The 24,887-nt window shown below is 45.4% G+C and overlaps 1 protein-coding gene across 2 annotated transcripts in view; it reads right to left on the reverse strand.

Moving 5' to 3' along the window:
- OSBPL5 (oxysterol binding protein like 5) overlaps window positions 1-15,511 on the reverse strand; it is a 202,603-nt gene extending 187,092 nt beyond the window's left edge. For both annotated transcript variants that reach the window (XM_075425237.1, XM_075425238.1), the window contains exon 1: window positions 15,311-15,511. In XM_075425237.1, the coding sequence (XP_075281352.1) occupies window positions 15,311-15,325 (15 nt within the window). In that variant the 5' untranslated portion in view covers window positions 15,326-15,511. The remainder of the gene's footprint in view (window positions 1-15,310) is intronic.
- Between the last annotated feature and the right edge of the window lie 9,376 nt (window positions 15,512-24,887).

The following is a 24,887-nucleotide window of genomic DNA, read 5'->3' on the forward strand; positions in this document are numbered from 1 at the left end:
ATATGAAATGCAACTATATATACATACATTTTGACAGGGGAAGACTGATTAAGTTGAACGCTTTTTATAAGCACCTAAACATATATGTTAAAGAATAAACACTCGGAGCGAACTACAGGCAACTGTAGGCATCTAGTCAATGGTGTAATCACCCCAGTCAGTGCACGCTGACCCAGATCTTCACAGTGTAGTTAATTCTATTCTTAAAAGGCCATCACTGATTTGTACAATGATTTGCCCTCTGGAAATGCTCACCCTCCATCGGCTGTTGGGAGCTTCCTACTAAACAGGAGTCTAACTAAAGTCAGATAAAAAAGTCTCTCAGCTAGTCTGACAAGGTAAAATAACTTACATAGAGTTAAAACTTGTCTGGAAGGCTTTTTTGACATGGCAGTTTAGATTTGTTTTCAATGAACTGAAGATCATTTTATGATTTACTTCAATGGGAGAACATTTACATCAATGCCAAAAATTTTGAGAATGTTATGTTCATTATATTCAAGTGTAAAATCAATGATCTTTAAGGGAGTCCTACCAGAAAGAGAGCTGGGCTTCATCCAGTGATTTAATTTGGTCTGCAACAAAACACACTAAAATGTACCGTTATATCCTGTATCTTAAGGCTTTTACGCAGAGGTTCATCAGATTTCACACCTCCACAAGACAACCTTGGTCAACTGAAGGGGTTTAAAGCACCTCCTCAAAATGGGAGCACTCAGAAACTAGTCTGACTGATTGCCTTTTTTTTACTAGCAAGACACTAGACAACACTGCCTGGCACCTTGCTGCACAGACTGACAACCAGCTGAGGAGCCAGGTACATGACCTGACTTTATATTTCACTGGAAAATCATCCTTCTTATGCCAAAGGCTTCTTCACCACCCTAAAAACAATCACAGAAAGGAGATAAAGCTGGCTTTTCCCATTACACACTGAAAAAAAAGACAAATTAATTCTTACCCCAGTGTTGACCCACAGATACAGCAAAACTCAGTCTCTAAAACAGTAATCTGAGAAGAGATGAGGACTGTCCAGGTATTCCTGAAGGGGGTCATGGTAGGGTTGTTCCCGTTTCCCCATCCTATCTGCTTTAGGACCTTCCCCCACAGCCAGCTCTTCAGTCCTGACCAAGGGAAGGCACCGAGAACAATCTGACAAAACCTCCTTGGCAGTGTGCTTTCTTTTGTGATTAGCCAGCATCTCGGCTGCAATCTCAGGATTGTTATGAACTGGGACCAGTTTGCTTGCATTCCCTCCACAGACTGTGCACAGGGCCATGGACGCACTGTCACGCTAGGGTTGAGATTGTAGTCTATGAAAACGAAGCTTGCAAACTATGACACTGCCAAATATCATCTAATAAAAATAATTCTAGTGTGAGGACAGAGAAGAGGGATGCAAGTTTAAAAGTCAAGGGTAAGGGAACATTGTTCTTCAAAGTAGAGGGAATATGAGGTGAAAAGAAGCTAAAAATCAAGCTGCAAAAATATTAGTGCCTCTGGGCACGTCCAGAAAAAAATTAAGAGCGGAATGTCTTTTGTTTGATAGAAAAGAAAGGCTCTGTTGCTCGAATTAAAAACAACTGAATTCCATCTCTCTGAATTTACTTCACTACATTGCTGGCTTTATCTATGTCTGGCATAAATCCTGAAGTCGTTGGAAATCATTTCAGTAGAATAATTCACGTTCATAGCACCTGACAATATACAGTTCAGTGAGTTTATAAGAGTTTTTGTGAAAAGCTTACAGTAGATCTGAATTTGCATATTTGGACCTTTACTGAGACCAGTATCAGAGCACAACAGAGTGGTGCGTCCCCTCTATGGATGCACCAGGAAACCACAAGGCAAAAAATCAGTGTGTGAGAGTTGATGTTTGACATTCTTAGGCCAGGAGCCAACCTGACAAGCATAGCATCTGCAAAGCCCAGGCAGAAAAGGCTTAAACTATACCTGAACTGTTGCAAAGGCTTTTGTAATCCTAACCTCCGGAAATCGGTAACCTGTTTCTTCTCAGCTTCTGGCAGAGCACACACTCCTCTTGTTACTAAAGCAAAGCATCTCCAAGGAATTCACAATGACTGGAAAAAAAGTCTAAAGTAAAGTAGTAATTTAATTTGCAGAGCTCCTGACAGAGGTATTTTACTTTGGGATACAAATGTACCCTCTTCCACGAGGCAGTCACTAACAAGACAACACACTTAACCATGAACAAGGTGTTTATAAACTTCCTTGACTACAAATAGAGCAGAGCCTGACTTGTGGCACCTTCCCCAGTCCCAAAGTTTGATGCCTTTGGCCCTCCTGCTCCTTTTTCAGGGTGTGCTAGCACTGTGGGAAGCCCTGCTTCCAATGTCAGTCCCCTCCAAAGTGGAGCCTGCTCCCAGTCCCACACCTGCTGAGGCAGTGGGGAAAACAGCAGCTGGGCACCCCAGAGGGACAGAAACCCCAAATCCAACTCTGAGCAGCCCCAGCGATCTACCTCCTTGAAATCACTAGTAACCTACACACAGATACATCCTAGCAAAACACAGCCCATCACCTTTAACAATAACTGTTTCTCCTGATTGCCACAGCTGGGAGCAAGGAACAGGCATATGGAAAAAAAAGAAAGAGACCTAATGGGCCTGAAACTCTGTGAAACCTTTTCCAGAGAAGCTAGTCCAGTCTGTTCAGTGGATTTGGCTCCATAGTCTAAGTCCCCTAATTTACATAAACACTAATCTTACTAAAATTCATGCTTGGCTAGGCTCAACTCTGCTAATATTACGGAGACATTTTTTTTCACATTGGGTCCTCAGTTCTTCAGCAGTTTTGGACTCTGAGACTTCACTTAATCTTTCCATACTTAATCCTACAATGAGATAAATGAAACACTTGGAAAAATGTTAGTTGTTTTATGCCAGAATAAATGAAGGTCACATTAACTAGCTATGAAGAACTAACTTGTTATTAAATGTACTTGTGTGTCAGAAGAAGGATCAAGACATAAGAGTAGACATGTTTTAAGAGAAAATTAATAATATACTTCTAATGTTCATTATAACTCTATAAATTATGTATACAGTCATTTCATAAGTCCAGAAAAGATCACTGCGATCATAGTCTGGTTTCTCGTTTGGAACAAGGCAGAAGATGTCACTGAATTCACTCATACATATGTATTTTGTATTTTAAAAAACATACATCATTACTATTTAGCAGTTCTACATGGTGAATAGTACACAACAAGCACTGGTAAGTTGTTCCAGTGATTGATTAACCTCTTTCCTGTAAAGATTATGTTTATCTACTTATCCTCCACTCCCGTTGCTGACTGTCAGACAGCAGAGCCTCTGACATGCTGTCGTCTCTGATAGGATGTCCCCGCAGCAGAATGCAGTGCTGGGCAGAGACAGCCAGGGTAAGTCAAGCGCAAACAACAGCACAGTCTCCAGATACTCGTCTCCACCTAATTGAATTAGTCTTATTGCAAGGCAGGCTAAATTAGCCCAGGTTTTGGGCTGAGCTAAGGCAGTTTTGCTGCTTCTGGTACTGAGAAAAAGTGGTGGGGAAGCAGTTCGAGTGTCCCTACATGGCATCCTCTCACGCTACTGTATCCACCAGCTGCAGTCAGGTGGCATGGGAAAGGACATCGCCAGGAGGCACGTTGGACAGCTCGCAGGCCACCCACTGCTGTTGTTCCCAAATTGCAGTCTTTGGTGAGAAGACTCCAAAAACCAGCTGCACCTGACTTCCTTCCTTGTGCTTCAGCTCACCTGGTTTGAATGCCCATGGAGACTCTCTCCTCCTGCTCATCTTACATTTGTAGCACAGAGACATGGCCACACAGAAACAGAGTTTACTTCCTGTGCCCACCACCTCCAGCCAAGCCAGACAGCCCTGACCCAGCAACTATCTTCTGTTCCGTGCCATCTCTGACCCACGTTATCTGCTGCCGGTGTCTGCAGCGCTTTTGCTGCTTCCTTCCAGGTCACTGCCCTGGCTCTAGCAGCACATTCCCTCCACTTCCAAAACCTTGATACAGTCTGATTTAGAACAGCTACTGTTAGCATCCGCTGCTGGCAGCCTGACTCTCAGCTGACAGCAAAGCGGGCAGATCCTTATCCCTCCCAATTCCTGCCACATGCACCTGTTTGCGGTAACAAAAAAAGCTCCGGTATCTTTCCCATCACCATTCAAGATGTTGTAGCAGCACTGGAAAAAGCTTTTTCCTCATTCCTGCTGCTCACTAACATCTGCTCCCTGCCCATCCTCACTGCTGCCTAAATAGACTCCTGTAATGAAAGCAAATGATCCTCAGGTAGTTACTGGAGGAGCAAAAGATGAGACAGATTTGGTTAGGACACAGTCTGATTGCTGCCCTGAATCTGCTTAGACCCATCAAAACTCCTAGTGAAGTCCAGCTCACATCTATTTAGTACATTACAACCACAGACTGACAAGCATTTTTAGAGGAGTATTTCTCTGCAAAGCCCTTCAAGGGAAGAACCCTCTGACATCTCATTGCTCATGAGGGTCTGAACACCCTGGCTGATCCTTGTGTATGCAAAACCAGTCAGTCTCTTTCCAGAGGGGTGCCATTTCCCTCTCCACCCTGAGATTTTGGTGATGTGGTCCAGCTGACACAGGCTGGGCCAAGGTCAGTATATGGGACTCTCCTTGAAGATGCAAAAAACTGTCTCCAGTCATTTCAGCTCTGGCAAAACTCAGATGAATCTTATTCTGCATCCAGCCGTGGCCATGCCAGAAATGCCTTTTCCAGAGGAAGTTGATGAACTTGGCAAACTGCATCCTGCAGCACCATGAGGGGCAGAGGGAAGAGCAAGTTCTGGCAGAGCAAGGAGCATCAAAACAGAAAGCTGCAACATACTCTGCCAGTGATTTTTTGATGGGAGACCCAGGGCCAAGTTGGACAGGCTTGCCTCTGCTTTCCACTGCAGGTTGGGCAGCCTGTCACACCGCCAGACGGATAATATATTCTCAGCAATTGGTCCTTGATTAGACTTTCCCCCTCATTTTCTTGGGGCAGTGCTCTAATATCTGACCAGCAATGCTTCCTTTCCCAGCTGTAAATGGCTCTTAAGATACACAGAGTTACTCTTGAAGATTTGCTATTAGGGAAATGAGGAAAAAATAGAAGGTTTTAACATATATTGTCAGATACAAAACGTCTGTTGCTTCCTATGGGGAGGCAACAGACAATCCACATTTAATGCTACATCATTTCCATTAGGAAGCCCTATTTTATTTTCCTGTGATTTTGTGCAAGAAAATTGGTTAAAGTTCTTAATTGCCTGGTTTTCTGCTGCAGGAAAATGGTAACTTCTCTGTAAGCACCATGTCTTTACTTGCAGTTGAATGAAGCTTGAATGGCACTTGTCTTTGTAAGTGATCAATGATTGTCACTGACTCCTGCCCATGGGTCTGGGTGGTGAACTCAGCTGGCTTTGGTGGTGCTCCACCAAATGGTGCCAGGCAAAATTCCACTCCAAATTTGGAGGTTGCTTTTTCAAAAGTTTAGCTATTGGTCGTATTTTAAGTATCTTCCAGGAAAGACAGCCTATCATCTCAGAGGTAACAGGTCAGACTGATCTTAATGACGCCCTTAAGAGTTTCTTTTAAGTGAAGAAGCCCTGCAAATGACTTATTAAATTGGTATCACTTTAGCAGATTTTTTTGCAACAGAATTTTTGGATTTCAGTTTCCCATGTGGGGTTTTGCATTTCTGTTTTGTGCTCAAGGAGGAAGAGACAGAATTTAAAAAAAAACATCAGTGAATTGAAAATTCAGGAGCAGGATAAAGTAACATCCTGCTTTTGAAGCAATGGAACCAAGTAATTGTTAGTGGAATTTGACTTCATCTGATATAATCTCAATAATCTACTATACAGGGACATTTTCTCAAAAAAAATGCAAGATGTTTAATTTAAAAAAAAATTTTCTTAGATCTTCCTGAATTTGTTTTGGGAGACAAATAAATTTATTTCAATAAAACAGCAATATTTCAAGTCTCAGTTATTAAGAAATTCCAACTTGGAGGCAAAAATAATTTCTTTTTTTGAGAAGTTTCTATTTGCTAAAAGATAATTCTGCCCTAAGAAAGTTGCTAATATATCTTATATTTGAATAGAGGGATTGCTACATTAAAAACAAATTATGTTTGTTTTGCTGGCCGCTCTAACAATGTCTCCACAAATTTGCTTTTTTGAAGACAAATGTAAAGTAGACAAAAGGAACCACGCTCCTTTCCTGGTTAGCTACCATAGCCACATCTGCATCTCCTTCTCCCTAAATACTGCAGACATGCTATCCTGCCAGCAGAAGTAATGAAGTCTAGAAACAGTCTGTGCATTGATGTACCACCTACTTGTCTCCCCACAGACCCCTAATAGGTCTTGTATTTCCATGTATCACTCCTCCAGTGTATTCCCTTACTCCTTACTACATCCACCAACAACCAGTGGCTTTGGGAGATTATGAACACTTGGTGAGTCGAAGCACACAAGTGCTAGTCAAGACATCCAACCACCCCATCCATGCTACAGCCTTCCCCTCAGTGCAGACACTTGTCATAACTTGTTTGCCTTTGAGATCTGTATCCCTCTGCTGAATTTTGCTGAAATGTTAATACTACACAGACAACAGAATCACAGAATGGTTGAGGTTGGAAGAGACCTCTGGAGGTCACCCACAGGACCAGTCTGTACCCTGCCCTGGTCCTAAAAGCAGCTGGAGGATCCCTGCAGCCATGATGAAAGGGAGCTCCACACCACCCACCTTTTTCTGTGTGAAACTTAACTCCAAATAAATTTTCTGACTCATGATCCCATTGGCTGCTTTGTGCTGTCTTTTTTCGGAAACCTTGTGGGGCTTTTCTTTTTGCATAAGGATTGCATAAGCCTCAGCTTCTTAGGAAATGGAGCTAAAAAAACATTCAAAGCATAGCAGGCAGGGATGTATAAACCAAATGTGTGCTATCAAGGAAACAGCAGGTCCTTCAGCAGTGTAACTGAACCCAACTGGCTCCATGTGAGCTCGTGAGAATCTCTTTCACATCTAGACTTCAAACCTCTGACGGGCTCTCTAGGACACAGGAATGAAGAAGTCTCAGGTTTAGCATCAGAAGAGACAGACCCTGAGCACAGCAGAAAAGTTGAAGGACTCGCTTTGATTTACAGGCACCAGCTGTCACACCCTATAATAACTAATTTAACAGGGCTGAGATCAGTGTCTCTACCTAAAAAGTGGCAGGAAAACCATGAAGTGAAATGGCAGAAAATGCTCTCATTAAGCGTCTGCAACACGTAGACTGAAAAACGTTTACTACCACGCTGGCAGGACTCTAATGTCACAAGAGCAGCTGAACCACTCCCTGCATTAGCAAAATGAGCTTTCTTACAAGACAAGAAAATGCAATGTACTCTGAAGTTGCATGTGAGGACCTGTGCTTTTAAGGATGAGGAATATACTGCATGCAGCCGGCTGACCTACATTTACAGCTGAAGACATAAAGCTGACCCACAGGGAGTTCTGTCTAACCTACAAACACAGAAGGAGTGCTAGTCAAAAGGACCACGTCTTTTAAAATGATAAACTGAGCAGGAGCAGCAGCATGGGGACAGGCTGTTCCTCCTGCCATATGTAAGAAGCAAACCAGTTCAATACAGCATGATGAGCGACTGCTGGCAGGGAAATACATCTCAGAGTAGCTCCTACCGCCTCTGTATGCCGTGCTGCAGGAATGAAGGTACGCTCTTCGTAAGTGGAGGCAAACAAAGTGAGCAGTAAGTGAGATGGCTGAGCTGGACAAACCAGGTCCTGGGGCCCCACTGCAGGCAGTAAACCTGCGGCAATGCCAGTGCTGCTGTGCTTTCACTGCCACCAAGCCCGTGGCATCAAAGCTCACACAAGTAGCAGCACCTAGCCGCAAACACAGCTTGTCACATGAGCATGGATAACCTTCAAAAAACACGCGGATAAACAGTGCATTGTAGGGTTGTTAGGCCATGAAGAGAGGAGAGGAGGAGACAGAGGCACAACCTTCCCCAGGTGCAGTGGCGAGAGTTGCATCAGCATAAGGGGAGAACTACACACACTTGGGACCAGATTTTTAACCCCCACCACACAAAGTAGCTCTGTTGAGATCAGTGCAGTGCTGCTTAACACTGTATGAGGATCTCCCTATTGGCATAAACCAGCCTTTAGAAAAACAGGCTCCCAGTTAATTTGCTGAGTCCTGTCGCAAGCACATTGACTTTTCTTGAACAGAGCCTTCCCTGTCCCTCTGTGGAGCTGCGTGGTCATATGACAGCTAAAGAGCATATAAGCCCTTTTTCCATTGCCACGGTGAAAAAGGAAAGATGTAAAAGAAAAACTGAAAGTTACTACGAAACAAAACTAGATATCCTAAACCCACCTATTAAAGACAAACCATAAGTGTTAATTAAGCCACCCTGCCAATAGTTAAATTACATCACACCAACATTTCATCCCTGGCAAGCATGAGTGACAGCTCTATACTTTGGAATTTTATGAGGCAAAACCAGAGCAAGTAAAATTGCTCTGCAGGGCTCAGTAAATGTATGCAAATAACCACAGTAGGAAACTATTATTAATAAAGCCTGCATAGAAAGACATCTCCCAGATTACTCAGTGTTACTTTCATTTTCATTTTATTTTTCAGAAATCTAACCATCATTTTTCAAAACTTCACACAGACGAGACTTTTCCTGGGACCAGCTGATGCATTTCTGCAGTGTTTGGGGAAAGCCTGGAAGGCAGCTGCTGCACCAATGCAAAAGCCTGACACAGATACAATAACCTCCTGGAAGCCAGTGCAGCTTAACTGCAGTGTGAAGCAGGGACTAATTGCCGAGTCACAGCCATGTGGCCTACCTGCGACTCTGGGCTTGTGCTGGTGCAAGTTGCGGCAGTGGGTGTCTATATATATCACAAACTGGACTGGGACAAGCTTGTTATCTCATTCTCGAGCAGAAATCACCATCCATATGGAGTCTTCATGGTATTTCTGTGACACTCTGATGAAAAGTGTGATGCCCATATATGGGAGCTGATATATGACATAAACTCGAAAACAGATCAGTGGTGTTTTCATGTATCACATCTTTGTCTTTCCACCCAGACAGAGCCTTGTACCAGAAAAAGGGGATAAGAGATTGACTAAAGGTTTCCTTTTTTATATTAAACTTTGATGTCCACCATATTAAATAAGGGCAACAGGAATGAGGTTTGGTTTGCAGCCCAGGCAAGACCGTTTAACATAATAACCTAATCTTCTGTGACAGAATGGCTTGAGGAAATTCCTGTTTCTGGCATGGATTCTGGATTCTGGAAAAATAATTCAAGCACTCACTGCTCCTTTCCTGAAACAAGTGCATTTCCCCCCCCGTGCTTAATTTCAAACATAATCATTCATATTACAAAGGTTGAGGCATTTATCCATTACTGCCCCTGAAAATCTTATCAGTTCAGCAAGTCGCTTCCAGATTTTGCTGCTCACAGATAACGTTTCAGCAAGTTCACGATCAGCAATGCTTTATGGCCAAAGTTAGGCACTTTTTACTTCTAATAAATAAAGAACTTTCTATTCATTCAAGGAAGATGGAGTAGAAAAACATTTCGAAGGTGATTACAGGATTCAACAGCGTAAGTCCACGTCTGAACTTATAAAAGTTAGAAAGTCAATGGCTTTAAAGCTACTTTTCACAACTTTAAACATTTTACCCCCGTCTTAAGCTACAGCAATTTACAAGAACCTAAGGAGGTGACAGATCATTCCACACAGTCTGAAACAGCCTGTCAGACATAATTTTTGTTAGCTGTCGTCTCCTCTAAGAGCAGAAGTAGTGAGCGGTATACATTCCACAAGGCAAATTATGTACTCCCTAAAACCTGTACTGGTCATCTGGATTTACGAAACATTACAGAACTCTAAAGGGAAACCAAAAATAACAAGTACATAATCCCTCTGTAGTCTAGCCTGAAAACTCTAGGCATGTAACATCAGATAGAACATTTACATCAAAAATCCTTCCTAAAATGTCAGCTGAAAGGACAAATCAGGTTATGTTGAGGAAGCATTTTATATATTAGCACTAGAGTATTGGCTGAAAGTCCGTAACACTCCTTGGTTTCACCGTGTTTTAAGTGCCTTTTATTCAAGTTCCATGAAGCAGTAACTTAAATGATTACACAAACTTTTAAAGGTTTTTCCCCCTAATTTAGTTACATATGTGCACAATGACTTTTTCAACTTTGTGCTTTGCACTATTGCTCCGTTACAGAGCTTATTTTAGCCTAGATTCCTGCAAATTGCCTCCTTTTAATGATTTCTTCATCAAAGGAGCAATGCCCATCTGGACACACTTAGCCAGCCACATTTCATCACACGTATGAAATGATGCGTGGCACGGAAAGACACCACCTGCCTTGGGTTTTAAGCTATCATGTCGTACCCATCATTTGCAAAAGGTTAAGGGGACACAAATCTTTGCTTATATGGAGCAACGGGTGAGTCTGTGCAGTTTGGTTATTTGCTACTGTCAGATCAGCAGTTTAGACTACTCGGGTGGGGCTGACAGTGTTGTGGCAGGTTATGAGTGGTTGTAGGTTGCTATCTTACTGATGAAGCTTTCCCAAAGAAAGACCAATAGGCTTTTTCCCCCTCTCCTTCTACCTCCTTCCTTCCTGCATCTCCTTGCCCCTGGAAAGATCACATAAAAACTGTGAGGGGGGAAACCTCTTGTGTCCAGGGAAACAGAAGCGTACATACATGCATGCTATGTAAACACATAAGATTACGTTAAAGATATGAGTCGCGTATAATCAGTATCATTTTCTGGTAGACACATGCCAGGAAGGTCCCAAACACTGGCTGCTCACTCAGATCAAAGTAGCTACAAGAGCTACACCATAAGGGACGGCATGAGCTGCTCTAGAGAGATCCCATCACCCATCCATCTGTTGTGACAGTGGGTGTAGAAAACAGGGAGACTAGTTGTTGCCTGGCTCCTGTTTTCTCCCCAACAGCCATGCTCTGAAAATAATAACGAGCAAACTTCAGCAAGCTTTGCTTTCCAAGATGGCATTTCCATGGAGATATTCCTGAATGTCTCCAGCTGGTGTCCTGGCTATGGATTTGGGTTTTGTTTCTAAAAGGTATGATAAGTACTGTCATTAAAAGCAAATAGGTTGTCTTTATTCTGAGATGTGCAGGGTGGGGAGTAGGGGGGGAGTGTTAGGTTGGGGTTGTTTTTTGCGATGCATGTTTCTCACACACAAAGAATTTCTAATTTTGCTTTGCTTTGCTTTCTAAATAAAGCCCCCTTCTCTGGTTAGTTTTTATCTGTCCCTGCCTGCCAGGCATCCTGGAATCCGGATTGTGCACCATGGAAAAATCATCCTCGCACATTCTGTGAAAGAATGAAATTTTCTGGTGGGGAAAAACCCTTCCTGGTTTGATTTGGAATGTGAGGAAGTTGCTGGCCCAGCTGCTCAGGTGCGTGCCACAAGCACCAACCCTTCAGACTGGAAAACTCCGAGCTACCTAAGCTACCTTGTCCTGGTAGTGTCCATTTTCTTATTCAAGACAATCTTTTGCTCAAAAAGCCCAAAGTAAATGCTATATTCTGTATTCCCTGAAAATAACTGCCTTACTGTTGCAGTAGCTGCAGAGCATGTGATCAAAGGATGCCATATGGGCCATTTATTAACAATGAAAAATGAATGCACCATTTGTCGGGCTGTAATTAAAACTGAAGAACAATATTCCAGTTTTCATTCCAATTGTTGATCTAGCTATTTGTGTCACAGAACATAAACAGTTTCTTGCCTTATTATGTCTAGCATGATTTCACAGCACATCAGGTTTACGAATGGATATTGGTAGTAAATATTTCATATTATGGCTCAATAATATGCTGATATATATGTAAGCATGTTGCCTATCAGCTTCCTACTTACATACATGTTAATAGGATTATGTTTTTACATGCACAGAAATACAAATTCACTTCCAAATTAACACAAACCCAACCAAGATAAAAATAAAATCACTGCAGTCAGTTTACGTGTCATTCTGAATTTCAAGCACTTTAGGATACTACTGTAATTTGCAAGTCCACATTTTAAACTAACATACTGTAAAAGCATTGCACAAAAGCTATTTTAAACTATCCATATACAAATCTATATATTTCCACTTTCTTCACTCACATCTTAATTTAAAAACAAAACACTTCCAAACAAATGCTTTTTTAAAAGTCTGAGAATCATGGTTTTCTCTCAGATCCCTTTCTACAGAATTCCCAAATATAACCATTAATAAAGCTCACAAGCTTTATGGTATATTTAGTTGCCTCCTCTTCTGAGATTTTTCAATTTTTCTCCATTTCCCCCCTGCCCCCCCCCCAGGGAAAAGGGCTAGAAATGCCCTTATCTTTTACCTACTCCAAGAAAAATGAGAGATCAGGATCCTGGCACATTTACAAGGATGAGGGAGGCAACTGGGGTGCAGAGCACCACATCACCACACCAGACAACTGACAGCAGAACAGCAAAAATCTGCCACGCAGTTTTGAGGCTGGCTGCAGCCATGGCCTCTGCACTCCCCTGTGAGCTCTGGGGCAGGCCAGGAAAGGGCGATGCATCCAGTGTGACTTGTCCTCCTCTCCTGCCCTACCACAGGGCCCCCAGCCACCCTTGTTTCCCAGGGACTGCTCACAGAGGCCACTGGCACAGCACAGGCACACAGAACACTCCTGGGGTATCTATTCCACAGGTGCCTGAAGTGAGGCTGCCTCTACCTTTGGCTTGACAGCAACAAAAGTCATCAGCATTTTAACTGTTGAGGCACCTAGAGTCATTGCAAATGCTCAGAAAATAATGAATGAGCAGCCTGTGTTTAGCTTTTGCACGACTGCTGTCTTGCAGAAACACACCAGCAGCATACCAGCAACGGTGTATCAAAGAGCCCTTTGGAAACCCAGCAGGACCATGCATTCCCCCCCAAGTCAGCTGCATCCTGCTTAGTGGCAAAGCTCCACTTCTGCTACTGGTTGCTTCCAAATGCTTCTCATTTAAACCTCAAACTAGCAGAATTCACGACTTCATACACAGTCTCTTCTCCTTTTCCTTCCTTTTTAGCATTACAACCACAACAGCCACAGCCTACAACTTCACAGATGCATGTCTGCCATTAATACAAACAACTTTTCCAGGAGGGTGAATGGGTACCAAGCTCGTATATCAGCACTATGTTTTCCACATGTATTAAACTTAAATATTATCTTTAAACATGCTCCAGCTGAAATTCCACAATAAAACCACAGGAAATCAAAAGCACATCTATAAACCTAGACAACTCCCTTCTGCAGATACTGCCTCACCTTCCATACAATGGCAATGTCTGTGATTTCTAGAAGGGATGTTTGAAATCCAATGAGTGTGAATGTCAACTTCCTGTGGCTTCCTTAGCAGCCTCAGGCAGCAAGAACATGAGGAGAAGCAGTGCAGAGATGCAGGAGGAAGCAAAAAAGTGGGTTCGATTATACAGGGCCAACAAAATGAATGTTTAGAAGACACAGAACCAAAGTTTGTCAATGCTACCTAGCACAATTGCACCAAAGTCATACTAAAAGACATTTGCTGCATCACTTCTCATTCAAATAACGTTCTGTTGCACTCTCATAGCTGCAGCCGATAGCAGAGCTACATGAGGTCTTGTATTGCCATTCCGCTTGTCCTGGGAGTCAGTTCAACAAGGTTGTTTCCTCCTGCAGCTGAAATACAGCTAGTAATTGCACCAAGTGAGGCCTCCCCTCCTACCCACCTGGACATAATCGGGAAACTCTTCCTTACAACTACAACTTTAAATCAATGTGCAAGTCTCTCCTCCACCTGCAAAACTTGGCCCTCCTACTCTGACCTCTTCCCATAGTTCTCAAAACATAATAACAACACAGCTTGGAAAGGCAGCTGTGGTGCAGGTGATTTTAAGAGGCTGTAACCAGCACCATGCCATTTATTTCTGGCTCCTTAAGGAACCCATTGCATCCCAGCCCAGTACGGTACTGCAAAGTTATTCCAGCCAAGGCAAATCATGAAGCTTCTCAGGTTACCCCATGGCCTTCAGGAAGAAGAACAAAGAAGAGCATCGTTGCCATCAACGCAGTTGTGCTAAGCACAGCCCACGAGTATGGAAAGTTCTAGCTCAGGAAGTGTTTGGGGACTGTATACAGCGTTACTCATCTTTAATTTAATACCTTGTCTTAGCCCTGAGGATGCTATATTGTCCCTGCACTATGCTCAGTGGGGATCTGTGTGCAGCAACCACTGCCACCTCACTTCATCCCCCACCTCTCCTAACAAAGAATGATGAAATACTAGAGAAGGGTATTTTGAACAAGTACAGTGCTAAAAGGTTGTTTCCCAAAGCTGTCAAAAAGTCAGTTTCCAACTCCACTCTGGCTATTAAGGGCACTGCAGGTTGTTAGAGTGAACCTTACAATATGTGGTATTGCTTCTGAAGCAGCAGGTACGCTGTGCTCTCAGGATTAGCTGCATCTTTAAATATTATCAAGCTGCTGCAGTCTAAAAAGCTGCACTCCTTCAAGCTGTTCTAGCACTGCAGGTCAACCATCAGTTCCTTAGGTAGCAATAGTTTTCGACTTTTTTCCAGAAATGTTCATCTGGACAGCTGTTTGCAACTGATGTAGGTGCAATGCAGTATCCTCCCACTTTGAGCACCACACACTTTGGGGGCTACATTAAGCACATTCTCTTCCTCAGCTCTGCCCTATTTTTGCTCTGTCGCAAAGCACAACTTGCAAAACAATCCACAGCACCAAACTCCACAGAAGTTACCCTTAACAAAGAAAGGGCAAGATTAATCAGCAATTTTTAGAAGACTTCAGCAAATATTAGCAAGCAGTTCTGATATTTTCAGTTTCCACTAGCAAAAGAATAAAGCCAAAGAAAACATTTTAAGACCAACATCTTGCAGCTATATTTTGTTCTCTTATGGCAAAAAGCTTAAATCAATGTCTTGCAGCACAAGAAATAATCAGAGGAGACAAATGCAGTGTTTCAACTTACATCATTGCAACAATTAATTGAGCGTTTTGTCACAGCAAGCAATTTACCAAGTACATTTTCACATAATTAAGCAGCAAACGAGACACAGTCCACAGAAGCTGCACGTTTAATTGTGTCAGCAATTCTATCATAAAGCACTTCAGGCATATATATATATATGTGTGTGTATACAGACCTATCTTTATATACTTACTGTGCAGCAAGGCATGGGTATTACGCTGGTCTCAAAACAATTGCTTTACAGCCTCAGGCAGAGCAACCTTCCTCTCACTCTCATCTTGGGCAAGTCAGTGTTTCTGGAAGGTGGCCAGGCGAGATCAGATTCATCAGCCAATAAAATTGTCTAAAGCTGATGTTCCACAGGAGACCGTTCCTCCGGCTGCAGACTCAAGAGCAGCCAATAAAGAAAACCAGCATCAGACCATGGGCAAGCATTTTGCCCCATACCAAGGGTCTGCTCTCCAAAAATCCAGCTTCCCTCTGCCTGTGCTGCTGTACACAGCCATCCCGCATGAAAAACAACTTGCACTTGACTTGCTTGGCTAAAATAGATGCACAGCTATTCTGAACACTGACAAGGGTAAAGAAACCAGTCAGGCAGGTGCCTCCTGTGCTGGGAAGCAATATAGCGACATCCAGAGCTGTGAATTCCCGCTGCTAGGGAACCACATCAGACCTAGCTTTCTAAGGGGCAGTGGGAATTACTGCTCAAACACCCTAGCATTCACTTGAGGACAGAGATGTTCGTGGAGGGCAGTGTGGAAGGAGACCATTGAAATCTCACCTCTGCTTTATCTTCCAGAGCTGGACCTGCTGCAGTGGCTGCGTGAAGCTGTCCTGTCCTCGGATCCACGTGTTCGTCCTGGACTTCACTGCTGCTTGGAAGAGCCCTTGATTTCATCCTGCCAGTCCTACGGCAGCAGCAAAACATCCCTGTATGCAGCAAAACTTCGCAGAGGTGGCAGTCGGAGCTGGCTGACATCCCGGGAGCCTTAGGTCTTGCCTTTACTATGAAAAACAAAGTAAATCAGTATGTGTTAGATAACCTACAGTAAATCCTAAAAATGACATCGCATTTGTTGCAGTTATACGTGTTAGCAGGTCAGGAAAGGCCTTAGGAGGTCTTTACTTCTAAATTAATACTAGAAGGAAGACCAGGCCTATATATCACCAGTCTAAAAAGGTGTATTTTGACAGTAGATGACCCATTATGCTACGAAATACTAATAAAGAAAAAGCACAGGTGGTGTTTGCGCACTGTTTTGCGCCCTTGCTGGCATTCACCTCTCCTAACTTCTTTGAGGTAAAAGCTGTCTGGACTTGTTTCCACAGTTTTGCACCAAGGTGCTTCGTCTGCAAAGCTGACTCACCGCCCGATCTGAGGGCTATCCAGGCCAAGACCCATGTTTCCAGCAACAGTTACTTCAGTCTCCCAATACAAGTGAAAAGCAAGTACCACCCAATCTTCACCAGTAACATTACATACTTTGCAAAAAGCTACGCCACATCTTGAAATGGGAGAGGTTTCTTAATGAAAAAGCAAATGGTAAGGAAAAAAGGGTTATATTAGCATAAGGTCAGAATCACAGAATCACAGAATCACAGAATCACAGAATAGTAGGGGTTGGAAGGGACCTCTGTGGGTCATCTAGTCCAACCCTCCTGCCGAAGCAGGGTCACCTACAGCAGGCTGCACAGGACCTTGTCCAGGCGGGTCTTGAATATCTCCAGAGAAGGAGACTCCACAACCTCCCTGGGCAGCCTGTTCCAGTGCTCCGTCACCCTCAGAGGGAAGAAGTTCTTCCTCATGTTCAGACGGAACTTCCTGTGCCTCAGTTTGTGCCCATTGCCTCTTGTCCTGTCACTGGGCACCACTGAAAAGAGCTTGGCCCCATCCTCCTGACACCCACCCTTCAGATATTTGTAGGCATTTATAAGGTCCCCTCGCAGCCTTCTCTTCTTCAGGCTGAACAAGCCCAGTTCCCTCAACCTCTCCTCGTAGGGGAGATGCTCCAGTCCCCTCACCATCCTTGTAGCCCTCCTCTGGACTCTTTCCAGTAGCTCTTCATCTTTCTTGAACTGGGGAGCCCAGAACTGGACACAGTACTCCAGATGAGGCCTCACCAGGGCAGTGTAGAGGGGAAGGAGAACCTCCCTCGACCTGCTGGCCACACTCTTCTTGATGCACCCCAGGATCCCATTGGCTTTCTTGGCAGCCAGGTTTCCCTTTCATGTGCCACTGCCTTTAACCTCCTGGTTTGATACGGATGTGGTTTTACTTATTTATGCGAGACAGTGCTACTCTATTCTCTTTACATGCTAATACTACAGCCCTTTGGAGGACCAGAAGCCAGTGACGTTACCCCGAGAGCTCTGAAGGCTGCGTTACGCTGCAGCTGGAAGAGAGGCTCCTGAAGAGTCACAGTATGCTAAAATCAAAGAGCACAGAGGCACAGCTCAGCTGAATTCAGCAGCCTGGACTTTGTACTCTGATCTTGGAAAGCTACATATGCAAGCACTTCTGATCTGGATTTTCCTTTGATGTGAATTGTATAGACCCACCCCAATTCACACCGTCTTTTCTTCCAGCTGGGCATCTTCTGCTATCTCTCGAAAATGTGCAGTTTTATTTGAAGCCACTGTACAGTGCCGTATTGCCCATCCATTTGCGGTGTGGGGCAGGGAGCACACACCACCCTGAAGGCAATTACACGCTGGGTGCTCCCTCAAAGCAGTTCTTGGTGCTGTGGAAACAGGCTTGTCGAGTAGTAGCTTAGGAAAATAGTGCCTTGGCTGCAAAGAGCAGGACTTACTTTTACTGGGCGCAGCCATCTTAAGGAAACTAAGGGAAACATGACAAGAAAGTGAGGAGCCTCCATACCTTTGGGAGCAGGAGACCACAAAGCCAGCAGCAGGCCAGGGCCCACACCAGTGGCAGATGAAAGAGGGAGATGCCAAGCAGGTTACCACAGCAGCCTGCCTCCATGAACTTCTTAATTTTCATATAGCTGATAAAAGAAAAATCAATCGGCCAGGCAGCTGTGCTGGTATTCCATCCGTCTGACAAGCATTAGGTTGGTTTATTCTGCAAGTTGTGCACACTGCTCTAGCAACACAGTAGATACCTACATTTTCTCCTCCTGTGTATTTGGAGTGTGGTCAAACTGCACAGAGCGCTGCTAACGCAGGATTTGGTGTATCATTCATGATAAACTTCAGTTTCAGTGTTCAAATGCAGTAATGGAGAGCATTTTCTAAGCTGCCTTCTATGTGTATTTTAGGTGGTTTTGGCTCTAATTAATGTGGAACAGGGCAGGGAGTTCAGAAATTTTCCTCTTCTCTCTCACATCCCTGTGTCCCACTTTACTTTTAAAGTGGTAAGGCCCATCTAAATCAAACCACTAGAAGGAGAAGGGAAAGAAAGAAAAAAATCTAACTGAATTAGAGATGGCTGACAGGGCATTTCATCATCACAGTTGTGTTCTCGAAGCATGAGTGGCCATGCAAATCAGTGAGTCATTGCAATAGCTGAAGGAGAAAAACCCTAAAAAAAAGAAAAGAAAGAAAAAAGCAGAATTCTGCTCACCTGCTGAACCTGCTCTCTGAGGAGTTTCCACAGAATGCTTGTGCTTTGCCTGGACATAGCACATTTTTATCCTCTTTAGTGTATTTATCTTTAGGATGGCTTTGTGAATTAGGGTGTTACTTCTGGGAACATGACAGTACATTCTTACTACTGGGAGAGCCCAGCAGAGTGCAGGAAGCCTACGTTACTTCAGGAAACTGAAGTCCTATCTTTGTAGTTACAGTTAAGGCTGTTAAAACTGCATTTGGCTTCTCTGTAACACAAGATCAAAAGCTGCTTCCCTCTTCCCCATCCCTTCCAGCACCTGAATATGCAGCTGCATCAGTGTGTCCTCAGTGAGGGAGTTGTGCAATCTCAGCCTTTTAACATCAGCCTCCTGTTTTTGCATATTTTACGGGCTCAGTATTTGCACAGTTTTTAATATATGTAATTTCAATTGTATAGATGACTTCAATGTTTAAAGAGAACATACTGATTTTTGGGGGACAGCTGTCTTATACTCAACCTTTCATAACTACTTTGTGCACAAGTGACAGCGGGACAGTGTCACTTTCTATAGTTTTACCCTTTCTAGCAAGGAATTATGAAAGAGCATGTATAGGAAAAGACTGCAAAACAATCAGAAGAAATCAGACTATTTTTTCCCCGCCTCATGTCTAAGCAGTCCCTGTTTGAGTGTACTGTTCCATCACCTCCAGAAACATGGAGAAATCCAAGCGCGATCCTACACAAAGAACTGCAATACCTACCAGAAAGCACGCACCAGTCCTAGAGTAGAAAAATGCAGCCTGCAGAATGCAACAGGAAATTATTTCCCTGTGTATTGTTCACATTCGTGAGAAGGAGGATACCCTCTCTTGGAGCAGGCAGGTCAGCAGGCATGCCATCCAAGGGCCCTTGCTTTAAGGGGGAAGGCTGCTTTGGAGCGGGCAGAGCTTAGGAGAGACAATATTGAAGGAGTGGTGTTTCAGTCAGCCCTCATGTGAACGGTGCAGGAATAGCAGGAAAGCCTCAGTGCTCGGCTCCTGGTGGCTTTACACAAATCTATTCCAGATTCAGCCGATGATGAGCAAAAGGGATGAAGCCAGCTCTTTCAAAGCTGGGTTTTTTGTGTGTCGGAGTAGCAGTACCAGCTATCTGTAATAAACACCTTCTGTGTATGCTGTCCTGTGATCACAGAATCACAGAATTTAGGGGTTGGAAGGGACCTCTGTGGGTCGTCTAGTCCAACCCTCCTGCTGAAGTAGGGTCACCTACAGCAGGCTGCACAGGACTGCGTCCAGGCAGGTCTTAAACAGCTCCAGAGAAGGAGACTCCACGACCTCCCTGGGCAGCCTGTTCCAGGGCTCCATCACCCTCAGAGGGAAGAAGTTCTTCCTCATGTTCAGACGGAACTTCCTGTGCCTCAGTTTGTGCCCATTGCCTCTTGTCCTGTCACTGGGCACCACTGAAAAGAGTCTGGCCCCATCCTCCTGACACCCACCCTTCAGATATTTGTAAGTATATATTAGGTCCCCTCTCAGCCTTCTCTTCTTCAGGCTGAACAAGCCCAGCTCCCTCAGCCTCTCCTCGTAGGGGAGATGTTCCAGTCCCCTCATCATCCTTGTAGCCCTCCTCTGGACTCTCTCCAGTAGCTCCTCATCTTTCTTGAACTGGGGAGCCCAGAACTGGACAGAGTATTCCAGGTGGGGCCTCACTAGGGCTGAGTAGAAGGGGAAATCGATTGATCATGACAAATACCTAGCTTATCCTTTAACACAGGAAAGGAGAGCTCGAATGATTCACAGTGGAAAAAAAAAAAAGCCATGTTGCTCAGAACTCACTTTGATTCAGATGAAGCAACTTTGCAAGTCTAATAATGCAGGTTTTGGCCTTTAGTGTTATTTCCAGGAAAACTGAATTAAACCAGACCTGCCAGGTTTGTATAAACAAAGAAAGGGAGTGGATATTTTATTTACACACACACCCCGGTTTAAATCAGCCTAACACTGCAGTATAGAGTCGATGCCCTCTGGTTGGCAGCCTCGTTACCATCTGTAATGAATGTAACATCTTAAAACATAAATAATTTATGATGTAACAGCAAACACATTTTGGAAGGAGGAAGACGTTTGGGGAAACTGGGATCAGAAAAGGCTAGAGTGAGTCAACACGGGCCTCCGTTTCCATGGAATTATGAGCATTACCTTACCCATCTTAACTGCAATCAAACTGCAGTCCAAACAACCAGGCCAACTCTCAGCACAGGAAATATTGCGTCAGATGATCAAATAGGAAAGTCTAGTACTAAGCAAGGGGGGAGATCTCCCAGGCAGGGAGCGTACTGGACTGGGACACAACAGGAACCAAATTTATTTTCCAGCTCGGTTGCCGATTTCTGTCCCACCCTAGGCAGAACCCCGAACTGTGAGGGGGAGGGAATCTGTATAAATAAATGAAAAATTTTAGCAAACAGCTGTTCGGGCATAAATACCTTGTCACATCCCATCTTATGCTTGTTGAAATAAACTTTACCCATGCTTCCTCTGCTGCGCTTGGACTAATCTATCATGCATTATGTATGCTGCTCTGTCTCAGTGTTTAATTATTCACGAATCCCTCCCCCCGCACCCCCTTTCCCCTTCCACTTGTGTGAGGATCCATCAGCACGATTCATCGACTCCAGCCCTTCACCACCACCAGCTCTCTGGGGCGTGAGCCTGCAGCCTGGCCCAGCTCTGGGCACTGCCAGCGTCTGCCAGAGAAACCACAACACCGCACTTCACTGGCCGGGCCGGTTCAGACCTGGCGAAGGCGCAGGAGCACTGTGCTGGACGTGTGGAAGTGTCAGCTTCCCCGCGGGCTCCCTAACAACCCTCCTGCCCCTCGGGCAGGTGCTGTGTGCTGGGGAGAGCCTCGTCTACCCCCAGAAAGCGTGTGACCACCAACGCCTGCCCCAGAAACCCCCACGTGAGGTGCGAAACACCCTCCCCTCAGCCCCCAAAATGGTGGGGAGCCCCCAGGAGCTGCCTCAGCGTCCCCCTCCCGCCCACCCCAGGGAGATGCCAGCCCCGGCAGGCCCCGAGGGCACTCCCAACTGGGACGGGACTCCCTCCTTCTCTCAGCAACGTTTTCACTTCATTTCTATTTGGAGGGAAACGTCTGAAGGAGTCAGACCTACCCGCCGGCTGACACAAGGGCCGGGCGCTGCCTCAGGGTTGGGCGGCAGCTGCGGGGCCTGTGAGGCGAGGCGAGGCGAGGCGTGGCGAGGCGAGGCGTGGCGAGGCGAGGCGAGGCGAGGCGAGGCGTGGCGAGGCGAGGCGAGGCGTGGCGAGGCGAGGCGAGGCGAGGCGAGGCGAGGCGAGGCGGCCGGGGGCTGCCGGTGCCAGCCCCAGCCGGTCCCTCAGCGGCCCCACCACAGGGCAGGGCCCAGCCCGGCCGCGGGGCCACCGGGAAAACATTCTCCAGAAAGGGCAGCGGGGAGCAAGGGCCGGGAGCAGGGATCCCCCCTCCCGCCGCCCAGGAAGGTGTGAGGAGGGCAGGGGCAGAGAGGGACCGTCATGGCTGGCCACAGCCCCGCTCACCCCCAGCCTGCGCCTCCCCGGTCAGGGGAGTGGGGGGCGAGGGAGCAAAGGCGGGCCTGAGGAAAAACAGCTTTCTCTGGGTGTCTGAATTTGCCTTTGTTTCTCACTATCCAAACGTATTTTAATCCGCAATACATCAACTTTTTCCAAGCCGAGTCGGTTTTGCCTATGACAGTAACTGTTAGGCGGTGTCCGTGTCTTTATTTCAGCCCACCAGCTCTTCTTATTTTCTCTCCAGTCCTGTTGGGAGGGGAAGAGTGAGAGAGCAGCTGGGAAGGGGTCTCCGGCTGGCCGAAGTCAACCCCCTGCATAATTATTAATCAAACTACAAGCCTTGCACTTGTTCTTTTCTCTCCTGTCAGCTTTATGATTGTCTCTCCACTATTTGTTCTTCTTTAGATTTGCTGTACATGTTTCTGTGGGCAACATGGAGAATTTTCCTGTGTGTTTCGCTCTCTCCAGTGCATCTGGGTTTCGCCACGTCCCTGTGCCTCGAGGTACGTTCCCTCAGGGTGGCCACTGTGTCTTTGCTCCCACAGTCGTACCACCTCTGCATTTAGTCCACCGGTTTCAGGTTGGAAAAGACCTCTAAGCTCATGAAGTCCAAATAAGGTGCTACGTACAGCACAGTAACTTTTTCTGCGAGCCTGTATCTTAAAAGCTGTTCTCAACTGCCAGTGCCACAGGAATCTTGCTTTAACTTACAGATGTGCTCAACAGGACCATGCATCAGAGCCATGAAGCCTTTGTTAGATGAAAACTTCTGATGCCAGCCTGGTCCTTCAAAGTCAGCTCCCCAGCATGCAAGTCCATAGGCACAGCCAAACAGAGGAAAAGTAAGAAATTTTTACTGGCTTCTATAATTTAAGTACCAGATACAATTCCTTGCATTTTGCTCAAGCCCCCATTTCCAAACAGCCACAAATAGATTTCTGTTAAAAAAACCCCTTTCTCCTCCTTTTAGTAACAGTGATGTGCTGCAGCGCAGAAGCGGTATGAATCTGTTGTCACCACTACTCTGCTGGCCCAGCATCCTCACCTGCGCTGTACTGCAACTTCAGTTAGCGCAGAGTGCCTGTCAGCATCACCGGCAAGTGCATCAAGTGTAATCTGCTTTTTTCAACTTTTAGGGCTTCCCCTCCAGCCTGCATAACATTACACAGCTGATCTCTTAATTTCCTACATGCAAAAATCGAGCTCTTTGTTCTGAAACCACACAGCTTTCATCTGCTGCCAAAGGGGAATCCATCTGGGTGCCGAGACTTCCGCTCTTTGAAATGAGTCCTCCCCACGCCTGTTAGCAGGCAGCAGGCCTGCGGCCACGTTCAGAATGCCTGCCTGGTTGTGGTTTACCGGCAGAGCAGGGAGGACTGGAGACAGCAGGCGCACTGAGGCTGTTCACAAACCTCTCCTTGCAGCTAAAGCATTCGGTTTCCATGGTGGGGGGATTTTCCCCAGTGTAACAAGATCCTAATGACCACCACGTTTTCTTTTGCTTTCGGCCTTTGATGTGAAGTTATTCAGGACTAGTTGGTGTTTCAGTGAACTGTATGGGTTATTCTGGGTTTTCCCATCCGTTGCAGTCCTATTGTGTCTCCTGGTTTCCAGTGCTGCGGCTCTGCTTGGCGCAGAGGGCCCTGGGCTGCTCCTGGGGACCGGCCCATGCCAGAGACACAGAGCCCTGCCAGCTTCTTTGCAAGGCTGGCAAGGCACCCCAGTGAAACGCTGCACTCTGCCCACCGCAACTTCTTGGGCTGGCCCCTCAGCTGCTTTTGCATAGCAAGGACCAGAGCAAAGAGCCAGACAAATTCTCAGATGACTGATTTACCCCAAACATCTCTTCCCCCACCCACAGTCTTTAGCACCGCCAAGTCCCCCTAGCCTGGCCACCCTCACACCTGCTGCCTGTCACTTTGCGCAGCTCTGACCCCCGCCTTATGTTTCAGTTTCATCCTTGAGGTTATTTTGCTGTAATTAGTCAATTGATTCCCCCATATGTGAATACTGAACCGTCCCGAGACTGTCACTTCAGAGGACTTTTGTCAGATTTGTCACCAATAATTAAACCCTCTCCACCCAAGCAGACTGCGCTTTTTATCAAGAATATGCAGTTTGCTCCTGACTGGGGGCTAAGGAAAGCCACGATTTGATCACAGCTCTGGCAGATGTCCTGGCAAGCAGGGGAAGCTCACTTTGTTATGCTTAGCAGCTCTTTCCTTTCAGTCGTGGGGAATCATAATTTGACTATTAGCATGTAAGAGTTTTCCTTACACGCCAGCAAAGTTAAAAGGCCGCTGTCAGATTGGAGCACGATGCTTCCCTACGGAGGCTGATGAGAGACTCCACACTAATCTCACCCTGCTGTTTGCCTCCTGGTTTCTGGTACAGTCCCAGATTATTAACATGTTATATTAGTTGCAATGGAATTATTTAACTATGTGGAAATGCTTTATTTTTTTCCCTTCTCTCTTGTGTGAAACAAGAAGAGGCACCACAGCCTCACTTCTGCAAACATTTGCAGCGTATACCTGCAGTGAAACATGCAGGTTTTCCCCTCCACAGCCCCTTGGCTCCAGCACAGCAAGGGCACATTCTGCTTCCCCCAGTGCACGGGAAAGCTA

The sequence above is a fragment of the Opisthocomus hoazin genome, chromosome 7 (genome assembly GCF_030867145.1).
Source record: "Opisthocomus hoazin isolate bOpiHoa1 chromosome 7, bOpiHoa1.hap1, whole genome shotgun sequence".
NCBI lineage: Eukaryota > Metazoa > Chordata > Aves > Opisthocomiformes > Opisthocomidae > Opisthocomus > Opisthocomus hoazin.